General features: G+C 46.3%; 1 protein-coding gene across 1 annotated transcript in view; it reads left to right on the plus strand.

The window, feature by feature from the left end:
- LOC143942592 (rho GTPase-activating protein 20-like) overlaps positions 1-15,999 on the plus strand; it is a 161,434-nt gene extending 145,435 nt beyond the window's left edge. Inside the window, exon 15 of the mRNA XM_077463982.1 lies at positions 6,931-15,999. Coding sequence (XP_077320108.1) covers positions 6,931-8,549 — 1,619 coding nt within the window. The 3' untranslated portion in view covers positions 8,550-15,999. The remainder of the gene's footprint in view (positions 1-6,930) is intronic.
- The last annotated feature ends 7,020 nt before the right edge of the window (positions 16,000-23,019 follow it).

Below are 23,019 nucleotides of genomic sequence, written 5' to 3' on the forward strand. Positions count from 1 at the left end.
AGCGTGACATTAAGCACTCACACCAGCACCGTGATATACAGCACTGACAGCAGCACCGTAAGCAGCCCCAGGAGGAAGTCAGCAGAGCACAGGGATGGTGTGATCCCCTCATAATGAGCATAGCACAGGGATGGTGGGAGCACCTTAAAATATGCACAGCAGAGACACAGTCCCAGGAGGAAGTCAGCACAGCACAGGGATGGTGGGAGCCCCTCATAATTTGCACAACAGAGGTACAGCCCCAGGAGGATGTCAGCACAGCACAGGGATGGTGGCAGACCCTCATAATAAGCAGCCCCAGTAGAAATATGACACCGCTCAACCTCTTCAAAGAGGAGGGTGCGGGCATATAGTACGGTGTGCTTTTTTTGGACAAGGAAGTGAGCCAAATGAAGAAAGAAGGTCTCTGTGCTCGATTAAAAAAATAGTTTATAGACATATACATGGTCTACTGGTCACATGTGTTAAATTCCTCCGAGATCCATGCCTCATTCATTTTTAGAAATGTGAGATAGTTAACACTGTCGTGAGCTAGGCGAGTACGCTTATCGGTCACGATCCCCCCTGCTGCGCTGAACGTCCTTTCGGACAGGACACTGGATGAGGCACAAGCCAACAGTTCCATTGCAAATTGGGCAAGCTCTGGCCAGAGGTCAAGCCTGCCCACCCAGTAGTCCAGGGGTTCATCACTCCTCAGAGCGTCCACATCGGCCGTTAACCCGATGTAGTCGGACACCTGACGGTCTAGGCGTTCCCTGATGCTGGATCCGGATGACACCTGTCGATGGGTCGGCTGAAAGAATGACCTCATATCCGAAGTCACCAGCACATCTTCAAACCGGCCTCTTCTTGCAGGCGCTGTTGGATTGGTACCCGCAACTCCTTCCCTGGGAGTGGGAATTGCTCCTCTACCAGCACACGCAAAAGCAGAATGCAGCATTTCTCGAAGCAAGGCCTGGAAGTGCTGCATTCTGACAGCCCTCTGTGACGGGGGTCTAAGTACGTTGCCACCCAGTACTTGTCCTTGACCCTTATGCTTTTTATACGGGGGTCCCTATTAAAACACTGGAGCATGAAGGCCCCCATTTGCACTAAAGTGGAAGCGGTGTGGTGGCCTGGCTCCTGCTCATCATCCAGGATAATGTCGTCCTCTTCATTCTCCTCTCCCCATCCACGCACAACAGGGATCCCAGAAAGGTTTAAAGCATGCTCTTCTTGCTCCTCCTCATCCGCCCCGGCACCATCCTCCTCTGACTCCTCTTCAGACTCCTGTTGTTGACTTGTCTCAGATAGAGTAGCCCCCCCCTGGGAATTCATCCAGCATTGCGACTTCCTCATCTTCCCGCTCCTGCTCCTCCACAGCTTGATCAATGACACGACGCAATGCACGCTCCATAAAGAAGGCATAAGGTACCATGTCACTGATGGTGCCATGGCTGCGACTGACCAGTTTGGTGATCTCCTCAAATGGGCGCAGAAGTCTGCATGCGTCACGCATGAGCAGCCACTGGCGCGGTGAAAAAAAACCCAGCTCCCCAGAACCGGTTCTTCCGCAGAGTTCATACAGGTAGACGTTAACTGCACGTTTCTGCTGGAGCAGCCTATCAAGCATATAGAAGGTTGAGTTCCATCGCGTTGGGCAATCGCAAATAAGACGTCTGACCGGCAGATTGTGTCGCCGCTGAATATCAGCAAGGCGAGCCATGGCCGTGTAAGATCTTCTGAAATGGGCCGAGATTTTCCTTGCCTGCCGCAAGATGTCCTGGACCCCAGGGTATTTGACAAGGAATCGCTGCACGACCAAGTTTAAGACGTGTGCCATGCATGGCACGTGCGTGATTTTGCCCTGTTTCAATGCGCTAAGCAGATTGGCACCGTTGTCACACACCACTTTACCAACTGTCAAATTGAGCGGTGTTAACCACTGATCTGCCTGTGAACGCAAAGCTGAAAGGAGTGCCGGGCCAGTGTGGCTCTTGGCTTCCAGGCCCAACAGACGCAGCACGGCATGGCAACGTCTCACCTGGCATGTCGAATAGGTTCTGGGGAGCTTGGGTGGCGCAGCGGAAAAGACGCTAGCAGCGGAAAAGGAGGAGTCAGCCGAGGAGGAGGAGAGGGAGGAGGATGGAGTAGGAGGAGGAGGAGAAGAAGAGTCAGGCCTGCATGCAATCCGTGACGGTAAAACCAAATCTACACGGGTGCCACGGGTTACATGCTTGACGGCCGTCAGAAGGTTCACCCAGTGGGCAGTAAAAGTGATATACCTTCCCTGCCCGTGTTTGCTAGACCACGTGTCTGTGGTCAGATGTATCTTGGCACCGACACTGTGTGCCAGAGATACATTCACTTGCCGCTGAACATGGCCATTAGCTCTGGGATGCCCTTCTCTGAGAAATACTTCCTTCCTGGGACCTTCCATTGTGGTGTTCCAATGGCCACAAATTTGCGAAAGGCCTCCGAGTCCACCAGTTTATATGGCAGTAGTTGGCGGGCAATCAGTTCTGACAAGCCAGCCGTCAACCGTTGGGCAAGAGGGTTATCCGGCGTCATCATTTTTTTACGCTCGAACATTAGGCCCACGGAAGCTTGCCTTTTTGCAGAAAAACGTGAGCTTGGCGTGATGGAAGGTGGAGTGGAGGACAATTGTGAGGAGAGAGGAGAGGGAGAAGTAGAAGACGAGGCTGGACGGTGAGAGCCTGCAGTGTGGCTTTGTGTGTTCCGTTGCTCCCACTGGGCTCGGTGATGGCTGCTCATGTGCCTTCTTAAGGCGGTCGTCCCTAGGTGAGTGTTGGGCTTACCGCGACTAATGCGTTGACTGCAAAGATTGCAGATGGCAACGCTATTGTCAGCAGCAGACACCTTAAAAAAAACCCACACTGCAGAGCCATGTGCCGGTGTCCTGGGAGCGCCAGATGTGACCATACATGGTCGATGACTCGCTCCTGATACATTTGCAGTCTGCTTTGTCCCTCCTGTGCAATGTAAGTTATTCCTGCTTCTCCTCCCTATCTGCTGGTCCATATCTCCCTCTGAACTCCTTTCCTCTTCCTCTCTTGTGGGCACCCACGTGACATCACTAGACACGTCATCATCAACGTCACCTTCTCCACCGCTATAAGTAGAGATCTCGGAGTAGGCAGCAACACCGGGGACCAACCTCCTCCTTGGACTGATCTGGGTACTGTCGTCAGACTGCTGAGTAGCGGTTGTTGCTACCTTCTCTTCCTGATCCAATGCCAAGAGTGGCTGCGCATCAGAAATGTCCTCTTGATATGGATCGGAAAATAATTCCTGTGACTCAAGCGGAAGGTATGTGGTGGTGGTGGTGGTGGTGGTGTTGGTGGTAGTGTCTTTGGGGGTGCACATAGCAGAGAGTGAAGAAGAGGGTGCAGATCGAGAGGATGAGGAGGGTGCAGAAGAGTAAGGCTGAGCGAGCCACTCAACCAAGTCTGGTGCGTCCTTTAAAGTAATTGAACGCACCTTCTGCAACTTCCCACTTTGGCTCAAGCCTGTTGCTCCTGCCCTACCCCTACCACCCCTGCGGAAGGGCCTGCCTCTTCCTCTGCCTGTCATTTTTTAAATGACCCTGTGACAAAACTCTCAGTCCCTATACCAATGAAGGACTGCTGCAGTATAGGGCAGCGGTCAGTTAGCAGTAGTGCACCTCAACCCTATGTATTGTGGACCTATACCAGTCCTTATAGAGTAGCAGACTGTACCTCACTCAACCCTATGTACTGTAGCACCCTATACCTTACCAGTCCTTATAAGAACTTTTGTGGACCAAGTAGGTTGTGTGTGAATGATTAGCAGACTGTACGTCAGTCCCTATACCGATGAAGGACTGCTGCAGTATAGGGCAGCGGTCAGTTAGCAGTAGTGCACCTCAACCCTATGTATTGTGGACCTATACCAGTCCTTATAGAGTAGCAGACTGTACCTCACTCAACCCTGTGTACTGTAGCACCCTATGCCTTACCAGTCCTTATAAGAACTTTTGTGGACCAAGTAGGTTGTGTGTGAATGATTAGCAGACTGTACGTCAGTCCCTATACCGATGAAGGACTGCTGCAGTATAGGGCAGCGGTCAGTTAGCAGTAGGGCACCTCAACCCTATGTATTGTGGACCTATACCAGTCCTTATAGAGTAGCAGACTGTACCTCACTCAACCCTATGTACTGTAGCACCCTATACCTTACCAGTCCTTATAAGAACTTTTGTGGACCAAGTAGGTTGTGTGTGAATGATTAGCAGACTGTACGTCAGTCCCTATACCGATGAAGGACTGCTGCAGTATAGGGCAGCGGTCAGTTAGCAGTAGTGCACCTCAACCCTATGTATTGTGGACCTATACCAGTCCTTATAGAGTAGCAGACTGTACCTCACTCAACCCTATGTACTGTAGCACCCTATACCTTACCAGTCCTTATAAGAACTTTTGTGGACCAAGTAGGTTGTGTGTGAATGATTAGCAGACTGTACGTCAGTCCCTATACCGATGAAGGACTGCTGCAGTATAGGGCAGCGGTCAGTTAGCAGTAGTGCGCCTCAACCCTATGTACTGTGGACCGATACCAGTCCTTCTAGAAAGGCAGACTGTACCTCACTCAACACTATGTACGGTAACACCCTAGACAGACCAAGTTACCAGTCCTTATTTATAAGGAGCTTTGTGGAACAAGTGGGTTGTGAATGATTAGCAGACTGCAGCAGAAGGGCAGCAGTCAAGTATAATATTCTTTCTATATTTGGAAGAAAGAATATTATACGTGTACAAGCCTATTACCATACCACTGATACCAGTCCTGAAAAGAACCTTTGTGGAACTAATAGCAACAGCTACTGTTTAAACTGACCCTCACTGCCTGACACACTGCTTCCTTCCTGTCCCTATACAAACTGGCAAAACAGAGGAGACTGGAACTATAACTGGTTACTTGAATAGCACTTTTGTGGACCTGATAGTAACAGCTAATGATGATGATGACTAATCTGGCTGTCCCTAAAATAGCAGCAGACACAGCGCTCTGTCCCTTTATCTAAACTGACAAAAGACACTCAGGCTGCTGCAACAATCAGTAGCACAGCAAACCTATATACACCTAACACCTATACCAGTCCTGAAAAGAACTTTTGTGTACCAAATAGCTAGCGTTTTATCTGTCCCTGCTCCAAACAGCAACCTTTCCCTATAGTGACAGAAGAAAGAATGTAAAATGGCCGCCGGATCGGGTGTATTTATAAGTTAGGGGGAATGTCCAAGTGTCCATGTGCTGTCATGTCTCAATTGGCTGTCCTGTACCCCATGATGATGTGTCATCATAGGTCAAAGTTCTTTTACACATTAAACACGAAAGTCCGCCGGGCGAACAACGCCAATAGTCCGCCGAACGAGCGGACCGTGAACGTCCGAAATTCGCCGCGAAACGACCGCCGGGCGAACCGTTCGGCCATCACTACTCATTTGTGTTGGCTAGTGTTGCACATGCATACACGTGCACAATTTGTTGAAGTGACTTACCCCTTAGGTGTAATAACTTGAGTTTTTTGGTTGTTTTCACTCCTAGATTGGTACACATATATATTTTTAGGGTTCACACCAATTTTTGTTTATATAGGTTAGCGCAATTCCCCTTTTTTTCTTATGTCCGATCGGAGCATTTTGTCGGAAATTATTTCCGGCAAGTTGGAAAATTTGGTCCGACGGATATTCTGACGGAAACAGTCCGATGCAGACCACACACAGTCGGAATATACGACAAAACACTCCAATCGGACACATTCCGTCGGAATCTCTGATCGTGTGTACAAGGGCTAAGGAGGTTAATTTTCTCAATAAGAGGTTAAGGGGTATTCTTTCCACTGACCATCACACTAATGTATCATGAGTAGTAGATATAGTAATTTTTAGCAGTGGTACCTTGAAACCAGGAAGTTATTTTAAGTGTTCATCTGTGTTGAAAAGGCTGAGAAAGGCTGGGTTAGAGGATGGAACCACAGCATGTGGTGTGAGAAGCAGATGGGACGATTCTACCAAAGGCCTTGCTTCTGCAAGAGAGCAAAGTTTGAAGGGAAAACCTTTTACTCAAGAGGAACTCCTAAAATAACGTTAAGTTCTTACTTCTTAGGAACCCTTACTATGACCAGTTCATTTGGGTATTAGTGGCAAAATTGCCTTTTACATTGGTGGTAAATGGGAAGAATGCCCCCTTATAGTAGCGGTCCAAATGTCACCCTTACAGACAGCTAAAAAGATAATTGGTATAGTTCTGCTGGATTGGCCAAGAGACATTGGTCCTGGAACAGGGGAGGTCAATCAGGCAAGGCTCAGAGAACCCCTAGCAACCTCTACAGCAAGGGTCTCTACATTTTCTAAATAAATTGGCAGTTTACTGTGTTTCAGACTTTAGGGGGGTCAGACCATGGCCAGTGGGAGTAAACAATGTCCCATCTTTCATATTAGGGGAATTATTAGTGCCCCCTAGTTGGTGTCAGTGAGAGAAATGAAGAGCCAATCATTGTCAGCGGGAGGAATAGTACCCCATCATAGGTGTCAGTCAGAGGAATAGTACCCCATCATTGGTGTCAGTGGGAGGAATGATGCCCCATTATTGGTGTCAGTGGAAGGAATAGTGCCCCATTGCTGGTGTCAATGCAGAAATGATTGCCCCATTGTTGGTGTCAGTTGGAGGAATAGTACCCTTAGGGCCAGATAAAGGTACACAAAGGGCTTCATTCAGCCCCCAGCCTGCAGTTTGGAGACCACTGCTCTACAGAAACTCTAGGAATCCTTGGAACCCTAGTTGAGAATGTCTGTGCTAGAGTCTAGTAGAAAAAGTGAATATAAAAAAGTGAAAATAAATATTTGAATTTACTCAAAGAGCAATCACATCTAGTATAACTAACTCTGACATAACTTATTTTAACAGATATACACATGATCCAACGGCAAGATTCCTCTGATGAGCTTGAATTCGAAGCATATGACTTGGACAAGTCAGAGTCAAACCTGCTAAAAGATGAAGATGTATTGTTTGATGAGTCTTTGCTGCTACAGGAAAGGGAGGACTGGGACCTTTTTAGTGAAATATCTGCCTGCTACCTGAGCAAAACAAAGATGGACATCTTGAACTGTATGGATTCAGCATGCTGCCTTAGTCCTGCTCGGGACAGATGTTCTTCAGAACCAAGCGTATGTCAAAGTTCTAGGCTTACAGTCCAGGCTCATGAACCAGTAGCTCGCCAGTCCAGTTGTGATGCCACCATTATACACAGTCACCTGGATTATATAAATCAGATAAAGCAGTTACAGCTAGAAAGTCAGAACCTGCTGCAAGAAGATCTGGCTCCTAGTAAAAAAAACGCACAATATGGTTTTTGGAAATCAACCCAAACAAAACCCAACACAAAGGAGAAAAGTTCTCAAAAGATAAACCCTTCCAATAGGTCAAGTTTTTCAAGCCTTTCTTCAACAACCACCTCTCCTTCTGCTTCTTCCCTAAGTTCTCTAGACAGCGCATTCTCTTGCTCAGAGTCACCTGTGTTCAATTCAAGTGATGTTACCTCCTTACCATTTATGTTTGGAACATCAGCTAGACTAAACACAATATCCCCAGAAATTACAAGAAAGAAACTAAGAGAGTGGCACATACCTTTATCTACACTCTTTGGGACAAGCTCTTGTGACCTAGACTCATGGGAGATGCAATGGGAATCCAAGAAGAAAAATAATAGTAAAGAAACAGAGAGAGGAAACAATGTGTTTCCAGGCCAAGGTAACATTCATAAAGAATGCTTGGACAAGGAATCCAGTAAACCTTTCAGTTCCACTGATAAAGAGAGTTTCACATATTTACAGATGCCAAAATTAAAATTTAGCCACGTCAAAACTGAATCACGTTCCGAAAATGGCACTTGTGTTCATAAGGAGATCTCGGTGAAGCAAATTGAGATTAAAAAAGGAGAGTCCTCTAAAGACGAGAGGCCCCAAGAAGCCACAGTGGCTTTCTATGCCTCTCCTAACATCATGCCCATAACTAACCTTAATGAGCAAAACCTGAATGAGGATTCTTGCAGTCCGGGTGATCAAGTCCCAAAGCTCAAAATACCTCAGACTGTCTTCTATGGCCAAAACACCCCGTTGGTATTGCATTCCATTTCCAGAAAGCAACACCTGGAAGTAGAAAAACCCCAATGGCAAACACAGCTCACACATGTAGTCAGAAGAAGCTCTGCAAATGATATAGTACCTAAAAATGGGGATTTGTCTTCAGCCTTTACAGACAAAAAAGTCACAAGCAAACAAGAACATGAAGAAGCTCAATCTACTAAAGAAACCCAACTTCCCAAAAGTCACACCAAGTCCATCACAACTTTCAGTCAGACAATTCGTATCATTTTACCATCCTCTGTGAAGAACACAGTGCGGGAATATTTTAAGCACGGTGACCCTAAAACTCCCACCTCTAATGATATTCAGGTCACAAATAATGTGGTCCAGGAGAAAAATGAAAACTCACGGGGAACAGAGGACCACCCAGGGACATAGAAGCAGGAATGTTTGTTTGGACCTTGGAGTCTTTTGTATAAAGCGAGTGTAGTAAATATATTGTATAGGATGCAAGATAATGCAAGAAAAGAACATATTGTAAAATGTTTTCTATGTGAAGAGTTTGGTTGTATAAAGCTCCAGTTCATGTAAAGGTTTTTTTGTAAACCTCAAAGATTTTAATAGTTTTTTAAAGTTAATTTTAAATTACTTCATTTTTATGCCTGTGAAGGTTCTCATTTATCCAAGTCATGCTATGATGCTTTGTCTAGTAGGTGTTAGTCACATTCAACTGACCCTGTTCTGGAAATTTGAAGACCTTTCAGCACTCATCCAAGTTTCTTCCTCAGTACTGATGAGTGTCAGGAGCATACCCCTGTATTTAAAGCCATGCTGTTAATTCAACTACCAAATCACTATGGAATGTGTCAAGGCAGATGTTGATTGTCCGAGAACAGGATGGGAGGTGTAAGGGCACCATACGGATTTAATTATGTAACTAGGACATGATAGTGCCCATCATCAGTATGGCACCATGAATTCTAGGTGTTAATTCAAGTACCATAATCAAATAACCATGGAATGTGTCCAGGCAGATGTTGATTGGCCAAGAACAAGATAGGAGGTATAAGGGCACCATACTGATTGGATTATGAAACTAGGACATGATGGTGCCCATCATGTCCTAGTTTCATAATCCAATCAGTATGGTGCCATGAATTCTATGTGGTAAAGCTGAACTCCACACAAACAGTAAAATACAAAGAATAAATGCATACATGGCAGTTTTTTTTTCTCCCAAAGTATTGGTATTCTGTCCAACCAGGCCTGTCATTTGCACAGCTCCGATTGGTTAGTGAATCTAATCTTTCTCTTCTAGTGTCACTCTTATTTAGAGAAGTGGTCTCTAAACTGCAACTCGGGGGCCAAATGTTGCCCTTTTCTGGCTTTTATCTGGCCCTTGGGGCAATATTTCATCCTCTGACACCAACATTGGGGCATAATTCACCACACTGACACCAACAAAAGGGGCACAATTGCTCTCCTTGACACCAACGACGGGGAGAGTTTCTCCCAATGATACCAATGGCGGGGCACAGTTTCTCCCGCTGACACCAACAATGGGGGATGATTCTTCCCACAAAATGACACCAAGGATGGAGCACAATTCCTCCCACTGACGCCAAAGAAGGGGCATTGTTTACTCCCACCGATGCCGGGATATTTTCTACTTCCAATGGCCACAGTCTGGCCCTCCTAAAGTCTGAAGGACAGTAAAATGGCCTTTTGTTTAGAAAGTTTGGAGACCCTTGACTTATAGGTATCCACCTTCACCCTGTGACTGGTTGACTGGACAGTGATAGAAGAAGCAACCGACCGATGAGCTAATTTCTGTGTCACTCTTTCCACCAATCAGCATAACTTTTTGAATTGTCGTGAGCTCTACTGTAGAGGAATGACAGGAGGCTGATACCAAGTCATATTCAGGTACTTGCTGCTTGCAATTGAAATGCATTTAATGGTACATTAAGTATGACAGAGCTGTGCTTTTATATCTGTGTGGAGTTCAGCTTTAATTGGTTACATGGATAAAGGTGACTCGACTATGGAAATAGAACACGGTAGTTTCATCACAACCATTATGTTCTTGGACAATCATCATCTGCCTTGACACATTTCATGACACTTTGGTGATTGGAATTCTTTCTTTTGGCCACATGTCTATAAAAATTCACAGGTGTATGCTGTTAGAGAAAGACGGGGGCCAAGATAATGATACAAGCCAGTCCAACATAGGACGTGCCCCCAATCTTCTTCAGCTTCCAGCAAGCACTTTTCATTTCTAGTAGGAGAAATGATGGAGCTAGAGAGACAGCTGCCATTGTAGATCCTGTAAGAACTGCACCAACTTTTACCCCCGCAGGCAAGATCATGTAAAATCTTATTAAACCGCAGTAAAACGGTAGAGAATTGTAATTACTTTTCTGTTGTGCAGGCCGTGATTAATTTAAGACCACACAACCAGTTACAACCAAGTTCATTATTTAAATGATCTAAGCAGTTCCTTTGTGAATATTTTTTATTGTATTACTCTTTAAAGACCAAGTTCTCTCCTTATGCAACAACCTGATGAATAGAGGAGCAGACGAAATGTATAAAAGGTTGTGTTGAAGTCATAGATATTTGGTCAGATCAACAATAACAGCTTCCAATTTACTAGTCTAGATCTAGCAGTTGTGCCCTAACAGCAAAGGTAGTGGACTATGGTACCTTCCTCTGACCAAGGAGTTTGCCTAGGTTGGTTGCCACCCGAGGGGGCATTTGTTTCATTGTTCCTGCTCCTGGATTGATGCGTTGTGATGGGTTGACATGATAATGGGGATGCCTGTTAGAGATTGTATGTTTTTTGAATATTTCTGGTGATCCTACTATACTGTGTCCCATGGACTGTCCAGATGTCACCCTATTTCCCCCCTTTGGTTTCTAGGACTCTGGCACAGCAATCAACAGTGCTGTGGCCTAACTGCCTGTGCCCCAGCAACCATAGATGCAGAGCATCATTGGTTGCTAGGACACAGGAGACTGGGCTGTACATTGGTTGTTGTGGTGCAGGTGGCCAACTGCACCATAACAACCAATGATGCTGTGCAGCCCAGCCGTCAGCATCCTAGCAACCAGCTCTGTAATGCTGCCCTGTGTTTACAGGGCAATGTTACGGAGCTGCAGTGGGGCTAGAGTGTTTGGTTTGGTGATCCTGCTATACTGTGTCCTATGGATGCTCCAGATGCCAGCCCATTTTTACCAGCCCCCCCCCCCCTTTGTTTGCTAGGACTCTGGCACAGCAGTCAGTGAGGCTGAGCATCATTGGTTGCAAACACAGGAGGCTGGACTATTCAATGTAATTGGTTGTCATAGTGCAGATGGCCACTTGCACCATTAAAACCAATGACGCTGTTTAGCCCAGCAGCAAGCATCATAGTAACTGGTCCAGTAATGCTGCCCTGTGTATACAGGGCAACTTTAGTGAATGGCAGTATGGACGGAGTGTCTGGTATGAACACTCTGACCTCACTGTCACACCCCACCAAATGCCACCTGAAATGGCCATCTCAATTTGCCTCATTGGCTACATGCCCCTCCACTGACCCCTGCATCACAGATGCGTTTTGATAGGTGGGGTCTGGGGAAGGAACCAATGGAGTGTGTTGGGACACAGGTATTTATCTGTTCCCCCAGAAGTCAGCTTTAATATACACATGCCTCTATTGCACTATGGGTGAAACAGTAGAAAAGCTACAAAGACTAGTATGCAGAAATTACAATAAAATGGATGAAAAATGAATGTTAATAATGAAGCACGTAGGTGATTTGAGAGAATTTTGCACGTTTTAACATATACATTGGTACTACTTGAAAGGCAGATTTAAACAATAAGTGCACTTTAAAACAAAGTGCATATACCCTTTTTTGCCCCCATCTTCTGGCTCAACCCACCCTCCCCACCACAGATGCATACTTACCTTTGATTTGATGGCTGCAGTTCAGCTATTTGTTTATATCCTGCCTGCAAGCCCTAGCTGTCCTGGTCTCACCTACGCCTTAGAGCCCATACACTTCTATGGGGTTGAGTCCCAAGACTGCAGACAATCGTAGAGCCCCATTGAAGTCTATTGGGCTGTAATGCACAGGTGCAGCCAGGACAGTGAAGACCGCTAAATGTAAACAAACAGCGAAACCACCCTCATCGTTTTAAGGCAAGTATGCATCTTTGGAGAGGAAGGATGAGCTAGATTAGGTCAAAGGAAGGGAGCAAAAATTATAAATGCACTTTTTTTTAAAGCAGACTTATCCTTTAAGGGTAGTGAGGAACATCTGAGAACGTTTGGGGCCAAGGCATGATATATTTTATACAGGTTTCAAGAAGCAATTCACCACTTTGCTTTTCAGAGATGCGGCCATAACAGCCAAATGTCTAAATGTAGCCTTGGTTTATAGAAGTGGTTTAGCAGGTTATGGGGAGGTTTGTGAGGACTGTGTGGGTTGTGGCAAAGTTGAACAGATTTTTTATTTTTGTATTTGCTTGTTGAAGGGCTAAGACCTATAGGGTAGTGTTTTTTTTTTGTGCCCATCTTCTGACCTAATTTAACCCACCCTCCCGACCACAGATGCATACTTACCTTTGATATGATGGATACAGCTCAGCTATTTGTTTACATCCAGCTCGCAAGCCTTAGCTTTCCTGGTCTCACCTACGATTAAGGCCCATACACTTATGTGGGGTTGTGTCCCAAGACTGCAGACAATCGTGGAGTCCCATTGAAGTCTATTGGGCTATAATGCACAGGTGCAGCCAGGACAGTGAAAAACGCTAAATGTAAACAAACTGCAAAACCACCTCCATCATATCGAGGTAAGTATGGATCTTTGGAGGGGAAGGATGTGCTGGATAAGGTCAAGGGAAGGGGGCAAAAAGGATAAATGCACTTTGTTTTAAAGCCGACTTATCCTTTAAGGGTAGTGTGGAACATCTGAGAATGTTTGGGGCCAAGGCATGATCTATTTTATACAGGTTTCAAGAAGCCATTCACCTATTTGCTTTTCAGAGATACGGCCATAACAGCCAAATGTCTAAATGTAGCCTTGGTTTATAGAAGTGGTTTAGCAGGTTATGGGGAGGTTTGTGAGGACTGTGTGGGTTGCGGCAAAGTTGGACAGATTTTTTTATTTTTTTATTTGCTTGTTACCTATAGGGTTCATGCTTGTGCTAACACAACAACGTTGTGTACTCTCTGGCAACTCCCCATTTAGTTCAAAATTATGGAAAATATCATACGGGAATTTCTTAGTATATTGTACTAAATGTAAACAGGGTATGCAGAAGAGTGGAAATAAACTCTATTATTAGACTTCTCAGAGAAATACTTCTTCCTTCTGCCAACATTAAACAACATAAAACTTACAGCAGTGTAAGGTATATCATAGACGATATGACTGAACGTATGTGGCCCCCTCTCTAGATTTAGGTGTTTGCAGTGTAGGGTACTATAAATTATACAGCATACCAAGACATTACAAGGCTGGAAGAGCACAATTATCTAAATAACAGTGTGGTGAAGGACATTTTCTGTTCCAGCATGACTGTGCCCCTGTGTACAAAGACAGCTCCATAAAGTCATTGATTGACCAGTTTGGTTTTGAGGTCATGACCTCAACCCTACAGAATACTTTTAGGATGAATTGTAATTTAGATTGCAAGCCAAATTTCCACTGATTTACTCCAAAACCTTGCGGAAAACCTCTGCAGAAGAGTGGAGGATGTTATAGTGACAGAAGGGGCTAACTACATATTAAAAGCCATAGTTTTGGAATTGGAGTTTTTTATTGCAAGCTACTCAAGTTTATTTGGATCTGATGGTGATGAGCCAACTTTTCCTATCCAAGCCATTTTGAGGCCATGCAATGATGAAGATTTTCTATTGAAAATTGATTTTATGCAAATGTTACAGAGGTGCTGGTCGATACTTGTCTATAGTGCTACAAGGTATTGAAATATTCTTAGATTTTGCAGGTCAGGCTGTATGTCTATGCTGTGCTGTCTATAAAGATATGGCTTGAGCAGTTTAGTGTGGAGGAACTGAAGGAACACCTTTGGGATGAACCAGAACGTCACTTTCGAGCCAGGTCTTGTCATCCAACATCAGTACCTGCTCTTTTGGCTAAATGGGCACAAACTCCCCCAGACACACACAAAATCTTGTGGAAAACCCTCAAAGCAGAGCGAAGGTTCTCACAGTAACAATGGGAGGCTAACTCCATTTTGAAGCCCATCGCATGGGAATGGGATGCCCAATAAACTTAAATGGCCAGGTTTTCCCATTCAACATCTGTACCTGACCTCACAAATGTTCCTCTGGTTAAATGGGCACAAACGCTCAAATACCCACTCCAAAATGTTCCTTCCCAGAAGAGTGGAGGTTCTTATAGCCACAATGGGGGAGCAATTCCATATTAGTGCCTATGGTTTTGGAATGGGGTGTCCAATAAATTCAACTGAGACCCAGGTTTTCCCATCCATTATCAGTATCTGACTTTACAAAGGTTATTTTGGCTAAATGGGCACAAATGCCCAAAGACATACTACAAAATGGTGTCAATAGCCCTCTCAGAAAAGTGGAGGATGTATTGCTACAAACTGAAGCTAACTCTGTGGCCCATGGCTAACAAATGCAACTGACAGCCAGGTTTTCCCATCCATTATCAGTATCTGACTTCACAAAGGTTATTTTAGTTAAATGGGCATAAATGCATACAGACATACTACAACATTTTGTTGAAAGCCCTCCCAGAAGTGTAGAGGATGTATTGCCACAAACTGGGGCCAACTCCATGGCCCATGGCCAACGATCTCAATTGACAGCCATGTTTGCCCATCCATTATCAGTACCTGGCCTCACAAATGTTTTTTTGGTTAAATGAGCACCAGACGTACTACAAAATTTTATTGATAGCCTTCCCGAAGACTGGAGGCTGTATAGCCACAAAGTGGGACCACTTTCATTGTCCATGGTTTTGAAAGGTGGATATTCAAGAAGCTCATAAAGGGGGTCAGGTGTTTACAAACTGTTGACCATAAAGAGCACATGAACATCTGATAATGAAACAAATGAAAAAGTAAAACAAGATTACTAAAACAGAATTTAGAGAATGGTTCACCACTATCTCTGTGGGTGATACTATTGTATTATTAATCATGGTGTGAATCCGGATTTTAGTAAAGTGGAAGAACATTAATCACACCATTTTTAACCCCATTGCATTTGCAAAAAGTGACTATTAATTGTAAGCCTGATGCTCCTATTTTATGAATTTGTTGTTACAAAACATAAACATATTGCAATTGTTTAAAGGTTCTGTCCAAAGAATATGAATATGAATTTGGTTGCTGAAAAAAGTCCCATTAAGCCCCGTACACGCTATCAGATTGTCTGCTGAGTTTTTCCTTCAGATTTACCAAAACCATATAATATGAGGTCAAACCTTAGGAGTTTCAATGTGTATGCAATCAGGCAGGCCCTTCTACTACATGGTTTTGGTAAATCTGAAGGAAAAACTCAGCAGACAATCTGATAGTGTGTATGGGGCTTTAGCGGTTTCTGTTGGTCTAACACAATGAATATTAAAGTCATGGATAATGATTTCCATTATACGGTAATAGGTAATAATTCATCCAATATGAATTTTTGAAGGGTGCTTAATCATGATCCCATGCTTAAGACAACATGTGTGTTCTGAATGTTATTTAAGGACAATGTTATGCTTGATTCGTGTCTGTTCAAGGATGTCTACGCAGCCTGTTTTCTGTTATGTTTCTGCTGTCACATGACCTTCACATTTTCTTTGCTGTAACACAGTTGTAACTATTTAAATAAACTGCAAATTAATTCACTGATGGAATGTCTCTTTGTGTACATTAAAATGCAACCGCTGGTAGAGGGGAGCAGGTAACTGTAGGGGGGCATAGCGCTGTGACATCACATGCTATACTACAGTTCCCAGGTAACTTTGAGCTAGGTCTCCTTGCTACATGGCCAATCACAAGGAGACAGGATGGGGCAAACTATATCATGCCTATGGAGGCTGCAGTCCAAGGGCTGACAACACTCTGAAGATTTTGGAGGCAGCACAGAGGAAGTGTGACCTCCAAGTTTTACTGGCAGAATCAACAGGTATGTTTACCAGTACAGCAATGGATAAAATAGAAAGCAAGGGACTTTAAGCTCAAGTGCTTTCTAGTTTACATTGCTTGATTTTTTAACTTTGGTGTACAGACGTGGCCAAAAGTTTTGAAAATGACACAAATATTAATTTTCACAAAGTCTGCTGCTTCAGCTTTTTTCAAAACATCTTTTATCAGATGTTACTATGGTATACTGAAGTATAATTACAAGCATTTTATAAGTGTTAAAGCGGAGTTCCACCCAAAAGTGGAATTTCAGCTTATCCCCCCACCCGTGCCATATTTGTCACCTTTCGGGGGGAAGCGGGTACCTGTTTTTGGGAGGTACCCTACCTACTTCCATTAGACCTTGCCACTGGGCCATTCAGAAAGCGCAGCTCGATTCGCGCATGTGCAGTAGGAACCCGGCTGTGAAATCACAAGGCTTCACTGCCTGATTCCCTTACTGGCAATTGCGGCAGCAGCACCCAACAGCCAATGGAAACATCATCTGGGGTGCCGACATCGCTGAATTCCTGGACAGGACAGTATGTGTAGCTGCTGACTTTAATTTTTTTTTTTTTTGGGAGGGACACCGTTTTAAAGGCTTTTATTGACGACCACATTAAGTTTATGCAAAGAGTCAATATTTGCAGTGTTGACCCTTCTTTTTCAAGACCTCTGCAATTCACCCTGGCATGCTTTCAATGAACTTCTGGGCCACATCCTGACTGATGGCAGCACATTCTTGCATAATCAATGCTCTGAGCATGTCAGTTTTTCTGGGGTATTTTGTTCACCCGCCTTTTGAGGATTGACCACAGTTTCTCAATGAGATTAAGGTTTGGGCAGTTTCCAGGCCATGGACCCCAAATTTTCGATGTTTTGTTCCCCAGACCACTTAGTTATCATTTTTGCTTTATGGCAAAGTGCTCCATCATGCTGGAAAATGCATTGTTCCTCACCAAACTGTTTTTGGATGGTTGGGAGAAATTACTCCCTTTTCTTAACTCATGACTGTGTTCTTAAGCAAAATTGTGAGTGAGCCCACTCCCTTGGCTGAGAAGCAGCTCCACACTTGAATGGTTTCAGGATGCTTTACTGTTGGCATGACACAGGACTGATGGTAGCACTCACCTTTTCTTCTCCAGTCAAGGTTTTTTTGTTGTACTTGATGTTAGGAATAGGTCGATATGGGTGGCTTCTTTGCTGCCCTTCTTGACACCAGGCCATCCTCCAAAAGTCTTCTCCTCACTGTGCGTGCAAATGTACTCACACCTGCCTGCTGGCATCCTGAGCAAGCTCTGCACTGGTGGTGCCCCGATCCCGCAGCTGAATCAACTGTAGGAGATGGTTCTGTCGCTTGCTGGACTTTCTTGGGCGCCCTGAAGCCTTCTTCACAAATGCAGTGGAAATATTTTTTTATGGGGTTAAGCTCATTTTCATGGCAAAGAGGGACTTGAATTAATTACAATTCATCTGATTAGAATCAGAATAGAGGAGAGAGAAAAAGAGAAGAGGAGAAAAAAACAAAATTTTTTTTTTATACTTTTCAAACATAGAGGCCAACATTTTCTTTTAGATTCATCCTTAACAGGGATGAGCTTTAAGTTCAAGTCAAACTAATGTTCACCTCGAACCTTGGCTGCTCGCAAGTTCGCGGAACAGCGAACAATTTTGGTTGTTCGCTGCAAATTCGAAAGCCGCGGAACACCCTTTAAAAGTCTATGGGAGAAATCAAAAGTACAAATTTTAAGGGCTTATATGCAAGGTGTTGTCATAAAAAGTGTTTGGGGACCCAGGCCCTGTCCCAGGGGACATGTATCAATGCTAAAAAAAGTTTTAAAAACTACAGTTTTTTCGGGAACAGTGATTTTAATAATCCTAAATAGTGATGGACGAACTTCCGACGGGACGTTTCGCGAACGCGAAACGCGAACGGACACAAACGTTCGCGAAAACGACCGTTCGCCGCGGGCTCCATTGACTTCAATGGGAGGCGAATTTCGCAAACCTTTAGGTCGAATTTGCGGCCACGGGGTAATTATTAGGGGGTAGCACGTAGTCCCACCACCTGGACAATAGCATAATACATGTATGAGGTGAATTTGGGATCGATAACTACAAGCATTTTTTTTTTATTTGGGAAATTGTTCTGACAATTCAGGACTATGGAGCTAATGAAGGCAATGGAGGAGAGGGAAGGTCAGGGACCAGGGTAGGCAAACAAGAGGGTGCAGGAGATACAGAGCACTGACAGCAGCACCGTAATACAGAGCACTGACATCAGCACCGTGACATACAGCGCTGACAGCAGCTCCGTGACATACAGCGCTGACAGCAGCTCCGTGACATACAGCGCTGACAGCAGCTCCGTGACATACAGCGCTGACAGCAGCTCCGTGACATACAGCGCTGACAGCAGCTCCGTGACATACAGCGCTGACAGCAGCACCGTGACATACAGCGCTGACAGCAGCTCCGTGACATACAGCGCTGACAGCAGCTCCGTGACATACAGCGCTGACAGCAGCTCCGTGACATACAGCACTGACAGCAGCTCCGTGACATACAGCGCTGACAGCAGCTCCGTGACATACAGCGCTGACAGCAGCACCGTGACATACAGCGCTGACAGCAGCTCCGTGACATACAGCGCTGACAGCAGCTCCGTGACATACAGCGCTGACAGCAGCTCCGTGACATACAGCGCTGACAGCAGCTCCGTGACATACAGCGCTGACAGCAGCTCCGTGACATACAGCGCTGACAGCAGCTCCGTGACATACAGCGCTGACAGCAGCTCCGTGACATACAGCGCTGACAGCAGCTCCGTGACATACAGCGCTGACAGCAGCTCCGTGACATACAGCGCTGACAGCAGCTCCGTGACATACAGCGCTGACAGCAGCACCGTAAGCAGCCCCAGGAGGAAGTCAGCACAGCACAGGGATGGTGTGATCCCCTCATAATAAGAACCCCCAGGAGGAAGTCAGCACAGCACAGGGATGGTGGGAGCCCCTCATAATAAGAACACCCAGGAGGAAGTCAGCACAGCACAGGGATGGTGGGAACCCCTCATAATAAGCAGCCCCAGTAGAAATATGACACCGCTCAACCTCTTCAAAGAGGAGGGTAGGGGCATATAGTACGGTGTGCTTTTTTGGGTCAGGGAAGTGAGCCAAATGAATTAAGAAGGTCTGTGTGCTTGATTCCAAAAATTGTTTATAGACATATACATGGTCTACTGATCACATGTGTTGAATTCCTCCGAGATCCATGCCTCATTCATTTTTAGAAATGTGAGGTAGTTAACACTGTGGTGAGCTAGGCGAGTACGCTTATCGGTCACAATCCCCCCTGCTGCGCTGAACGTCCTTTCGGACAGGACACTGGATGAGGGGCAAGCCAACAGTTCGATTGCAAATTGGGCAAGCTCTGGCCAGAGGTCAAGCCTGCCCACCCAGTAGTCTAGGGGTTCATCACTCCTCAGAGCGTCCACATCGGCCGTTAACCCAATGTAGTCGGACACCTGACGGTCTAGGCGTTCCCTGATGCTGGATCCGGATGACACCTGTCGATGGGTCGGCTGAAAGAATGACCTCATATCCGAAGTCACCAACACATCTTCAAACCGGCCTCTTCTTGCAGGCGCTGTTGGATTGGTACCCGCAAATCCTTCTCTGGGAGTGGGAATTGCTCCTCTGCCAGCGCACGCAAAAGCAGAATGCAGCATTTCTCGAAGCAAGGCCTGGAAGTGCTGCATTCTGACAGCCCTCTGCGACGGCGGTAACATTTCCGCCATTTTGTGTTTGTACCGGGGGTCTAAGTACGTTGCCACCCAGTACTGGTCCTTGACCCTCATGCTTTTTATACGGGGGTCCCTATTAAAACACTGGAGCATGAAGGCCCCCATTTGCACTAAAGTGGAAGCGGTGTGGTGGCCTGGCTCCTGCTCATCATCCAGGATAATGTCGTCCTCTTCATTCTCCTCTCCCCATCCTCGCACAACAGGGATCCCAGAAAGGTTTAAAGCATGCTCTTCTTGCTCCTGCTCATCCGCCCCGGCACCATCCTCCTCTGACTCCTCATCAGACTCCTGTTGTTGACTTGTCTCAGATAGAGTAGCCCCCCCTGGGAATTCATCCAGCATTGCGACTTCCTCATCTTCCCGCTCCTGCTCCTCCACAGCCTGATCAATGACACGACGCAATGCACGCTCCAGAAAGAAGGCATAAGGTACCATGTCACTGATGGCGCCATGGCTGCGACTGACCAGTTTGGTGATCTCCTCAAATGGCCGCAGAAGTCTGCATGTGTCGCGCATGAGCAGCCACTGGCGCGGTGAAAAAAAACCCAGCTCCCCAGAACCGTTTCTTTCGCAGAGTTCATACAGGTAGACGTTAACTGCACGTTTCTGCTGGAGCAGCCTATCAAGCATATAGAAGGTTGAGTTCCATCGCGTCGGGCAATCGCAAATAAGACGTCTGACCGGCAGATGGTGTCGCCGCTGAATGTCAGCAAGGCGAGCCATGGCCGTGTAAGATCTTCTGAAATGGGCCGAGATTTTCCTTGCCTGCCGCAAGATGTCCTGGACCCCAGGGTATTTGACAAGGAATCGCTGCACGACCAAGTTTAAGACGTGTGCCATGCACGGCACGTGCGTGATTTTGCCCTGTTTCAATGCGCTAAGCAGATTGGCACCGTTGTCACACACCACTTTACCAACTGTCAAATTGAGCGGTGTTAGCCACTCATCTGCCTGTGAACGCAAAGCTGAAAGGAGTGCCGGGCCAGTGTGGCTCTTTGCTTCCAGGCACAACAGACGCAGCACGGCATGGCAACGTCTCACCTGGCATGTGGAATAGGTTCTGGGGAGCTTGGGCGGTGCAGTGGAAGAGACGCTAGCAGCGGAAAAGGAGGAGGCAGCTGAGGAGGAGAGGGAGGAGGATGGAGTAGGAGGAGGAGAAGAAGAGTCAGGCCTGCATGCAATCCGTGGCGGTAAAACCAAATCTACACGGGTGCCACGGGTTACATGCTTGACGGCCGTCAGAAGGTTCACCCAGTGGGCAGTAAAACTGATATACCTTCCCTGCCCGTGTTTGCTAGACCACGTGTCTGTGGTCAGATGTATCTTGGCACCGACACTGTGTGCCAGAGATACATTCACTTGCCGCTGAACATGGCCATATAGCTCTGGGATGCCCTTCTCTGAGAAATACTTCCTTCCTGGGACCTTCCATTGTGGTGTTCCAATGGCCACAAATTTGCGAAAGGCCTCCGAGTCCACCAGTTTATATGGCAGTAGTTGGCGGGCTATGAGTTCTGACAAGCCAGCCGCCAACCGTTGGGCAAGAGGGTTATCCGGCGTCATCATTTTTTTACGCTCAAACATTAGGCCCACGGAAGCCTGCCTTTTTGCAGAAAAATGTGAGCTTGGCGTGATGGAAGGTGGAGTGGAGGACAATTGTGAGGAGAGAGGAGAAGGAGAAGTAGAAGACGAGGCTGGACGGTGAGAGCCTGCAGTGTGGCTTTGTGTGTTCCGTTGCTCCCACTGGGCTCGGTGATGGCTGCTCATGTGCCTTCTTAAGGCGGTCGTCCCTAGGTGAGTATTGGGCTTACCGCGACTAACGCGTTGACTGCAAAGATTGCAGATGGCAACGCTATTGTCAGCAGCGGACACGTTAAAAAAAGCCCACACTGCGGAGCCATGTGCCGGTGTCCTGGGAGCGCCAGATGTGACCGTACATGGTCGATGACTCGCTCCTGATACATTTGCAGTCTGCTTTGTCCCTGCTGTGCAATGTAAGTCATTGCTGCTTCTCCTCCCTATCTGCTGGTCCATATCTCCCTCTGAACTCCCCTCCTCTTCCTCTCTTGTGGGCACCCACGTGACATCACTAGACACGTCATCATCAACGTCACCTTCCCCACCGCTATAAGTAGAGTAGGCAGCAACACCGGGGACCAACCTCCTCCTTGGGCTGATCTGGGTACTGGCGTCAGACTGCTGAGTAGCGCTTGTTGCTACCTCCTCTTCCTGATCCAATACCAAGAGTGGCTGCGCATCAGAAATGTCCTCTTGATATGGATCGGAAAATAATTCCAGTGACTCAAGCGGAAGGTATGTGGTGGTGGTGGTGGTGGTCGTGTTGTTGGTGGTAGTGTCTTTGGGGGTGCACATAGCAGAGAGTGAAGAAGAGGGTGCAGATCGAGAGGATGAGGAGGGTGCAGAAGAGTAAGGCTGAGCGAGCCACTCAACCAAGTCTGGTGCATCCTTTAAAGTAATTGAACGCACCTTCTGCAACTTCCCACTTTGGCTCAAGCCTGTTGCTCCTGCCCTACCCCTACCACCCCTGCGGAAGGGCCTGCCTCTTCCTCTGCATGTCATTTTTTAAATGACCCTGTGACAAAACTCTTAGTCCCTATACCGCTGAAGGACTGCTGCAGTATAGGTGAGCGGTCAGCAGTGGTGCACGTCAACCCTATCTATTGTGGACCTATAGCGGTCCTTACAGAACAGCAGACTGTACCGCACTCAAGCCTATGTACCGTAGCACCCTATACCAAGTTACCAGTCCTTATAAGAACTTTTGTGGACCAAGCAGGTTGTGTATTAGTGTTTAGCAGACTGTACGTCAGTCCCTATACCGCTGAAGGACTGCTGCAGTATAGGGCAGCGGTCAGCAGTGGTGCACGTCAACCCTATCTATTGTGGACCGATAGCGGTCCTTACAGAACAGCAGACTGTAC

Source organism: Lithobates pipiens, unplaced genomic scaffold (assembly GCF_037356315.1).
Source record: "Lithobates pipiens isolate NorthernLeopardFrog02 unplaced genomic scaffold, aLitPip1_a1.2 Scaffold_1, whole genome shotgun sequence".
NCBI lineage: Eukaryota > Metazoa > Chordata > Amphibia > Anura > Ranidae > Lithobates > Lithobates pipiens.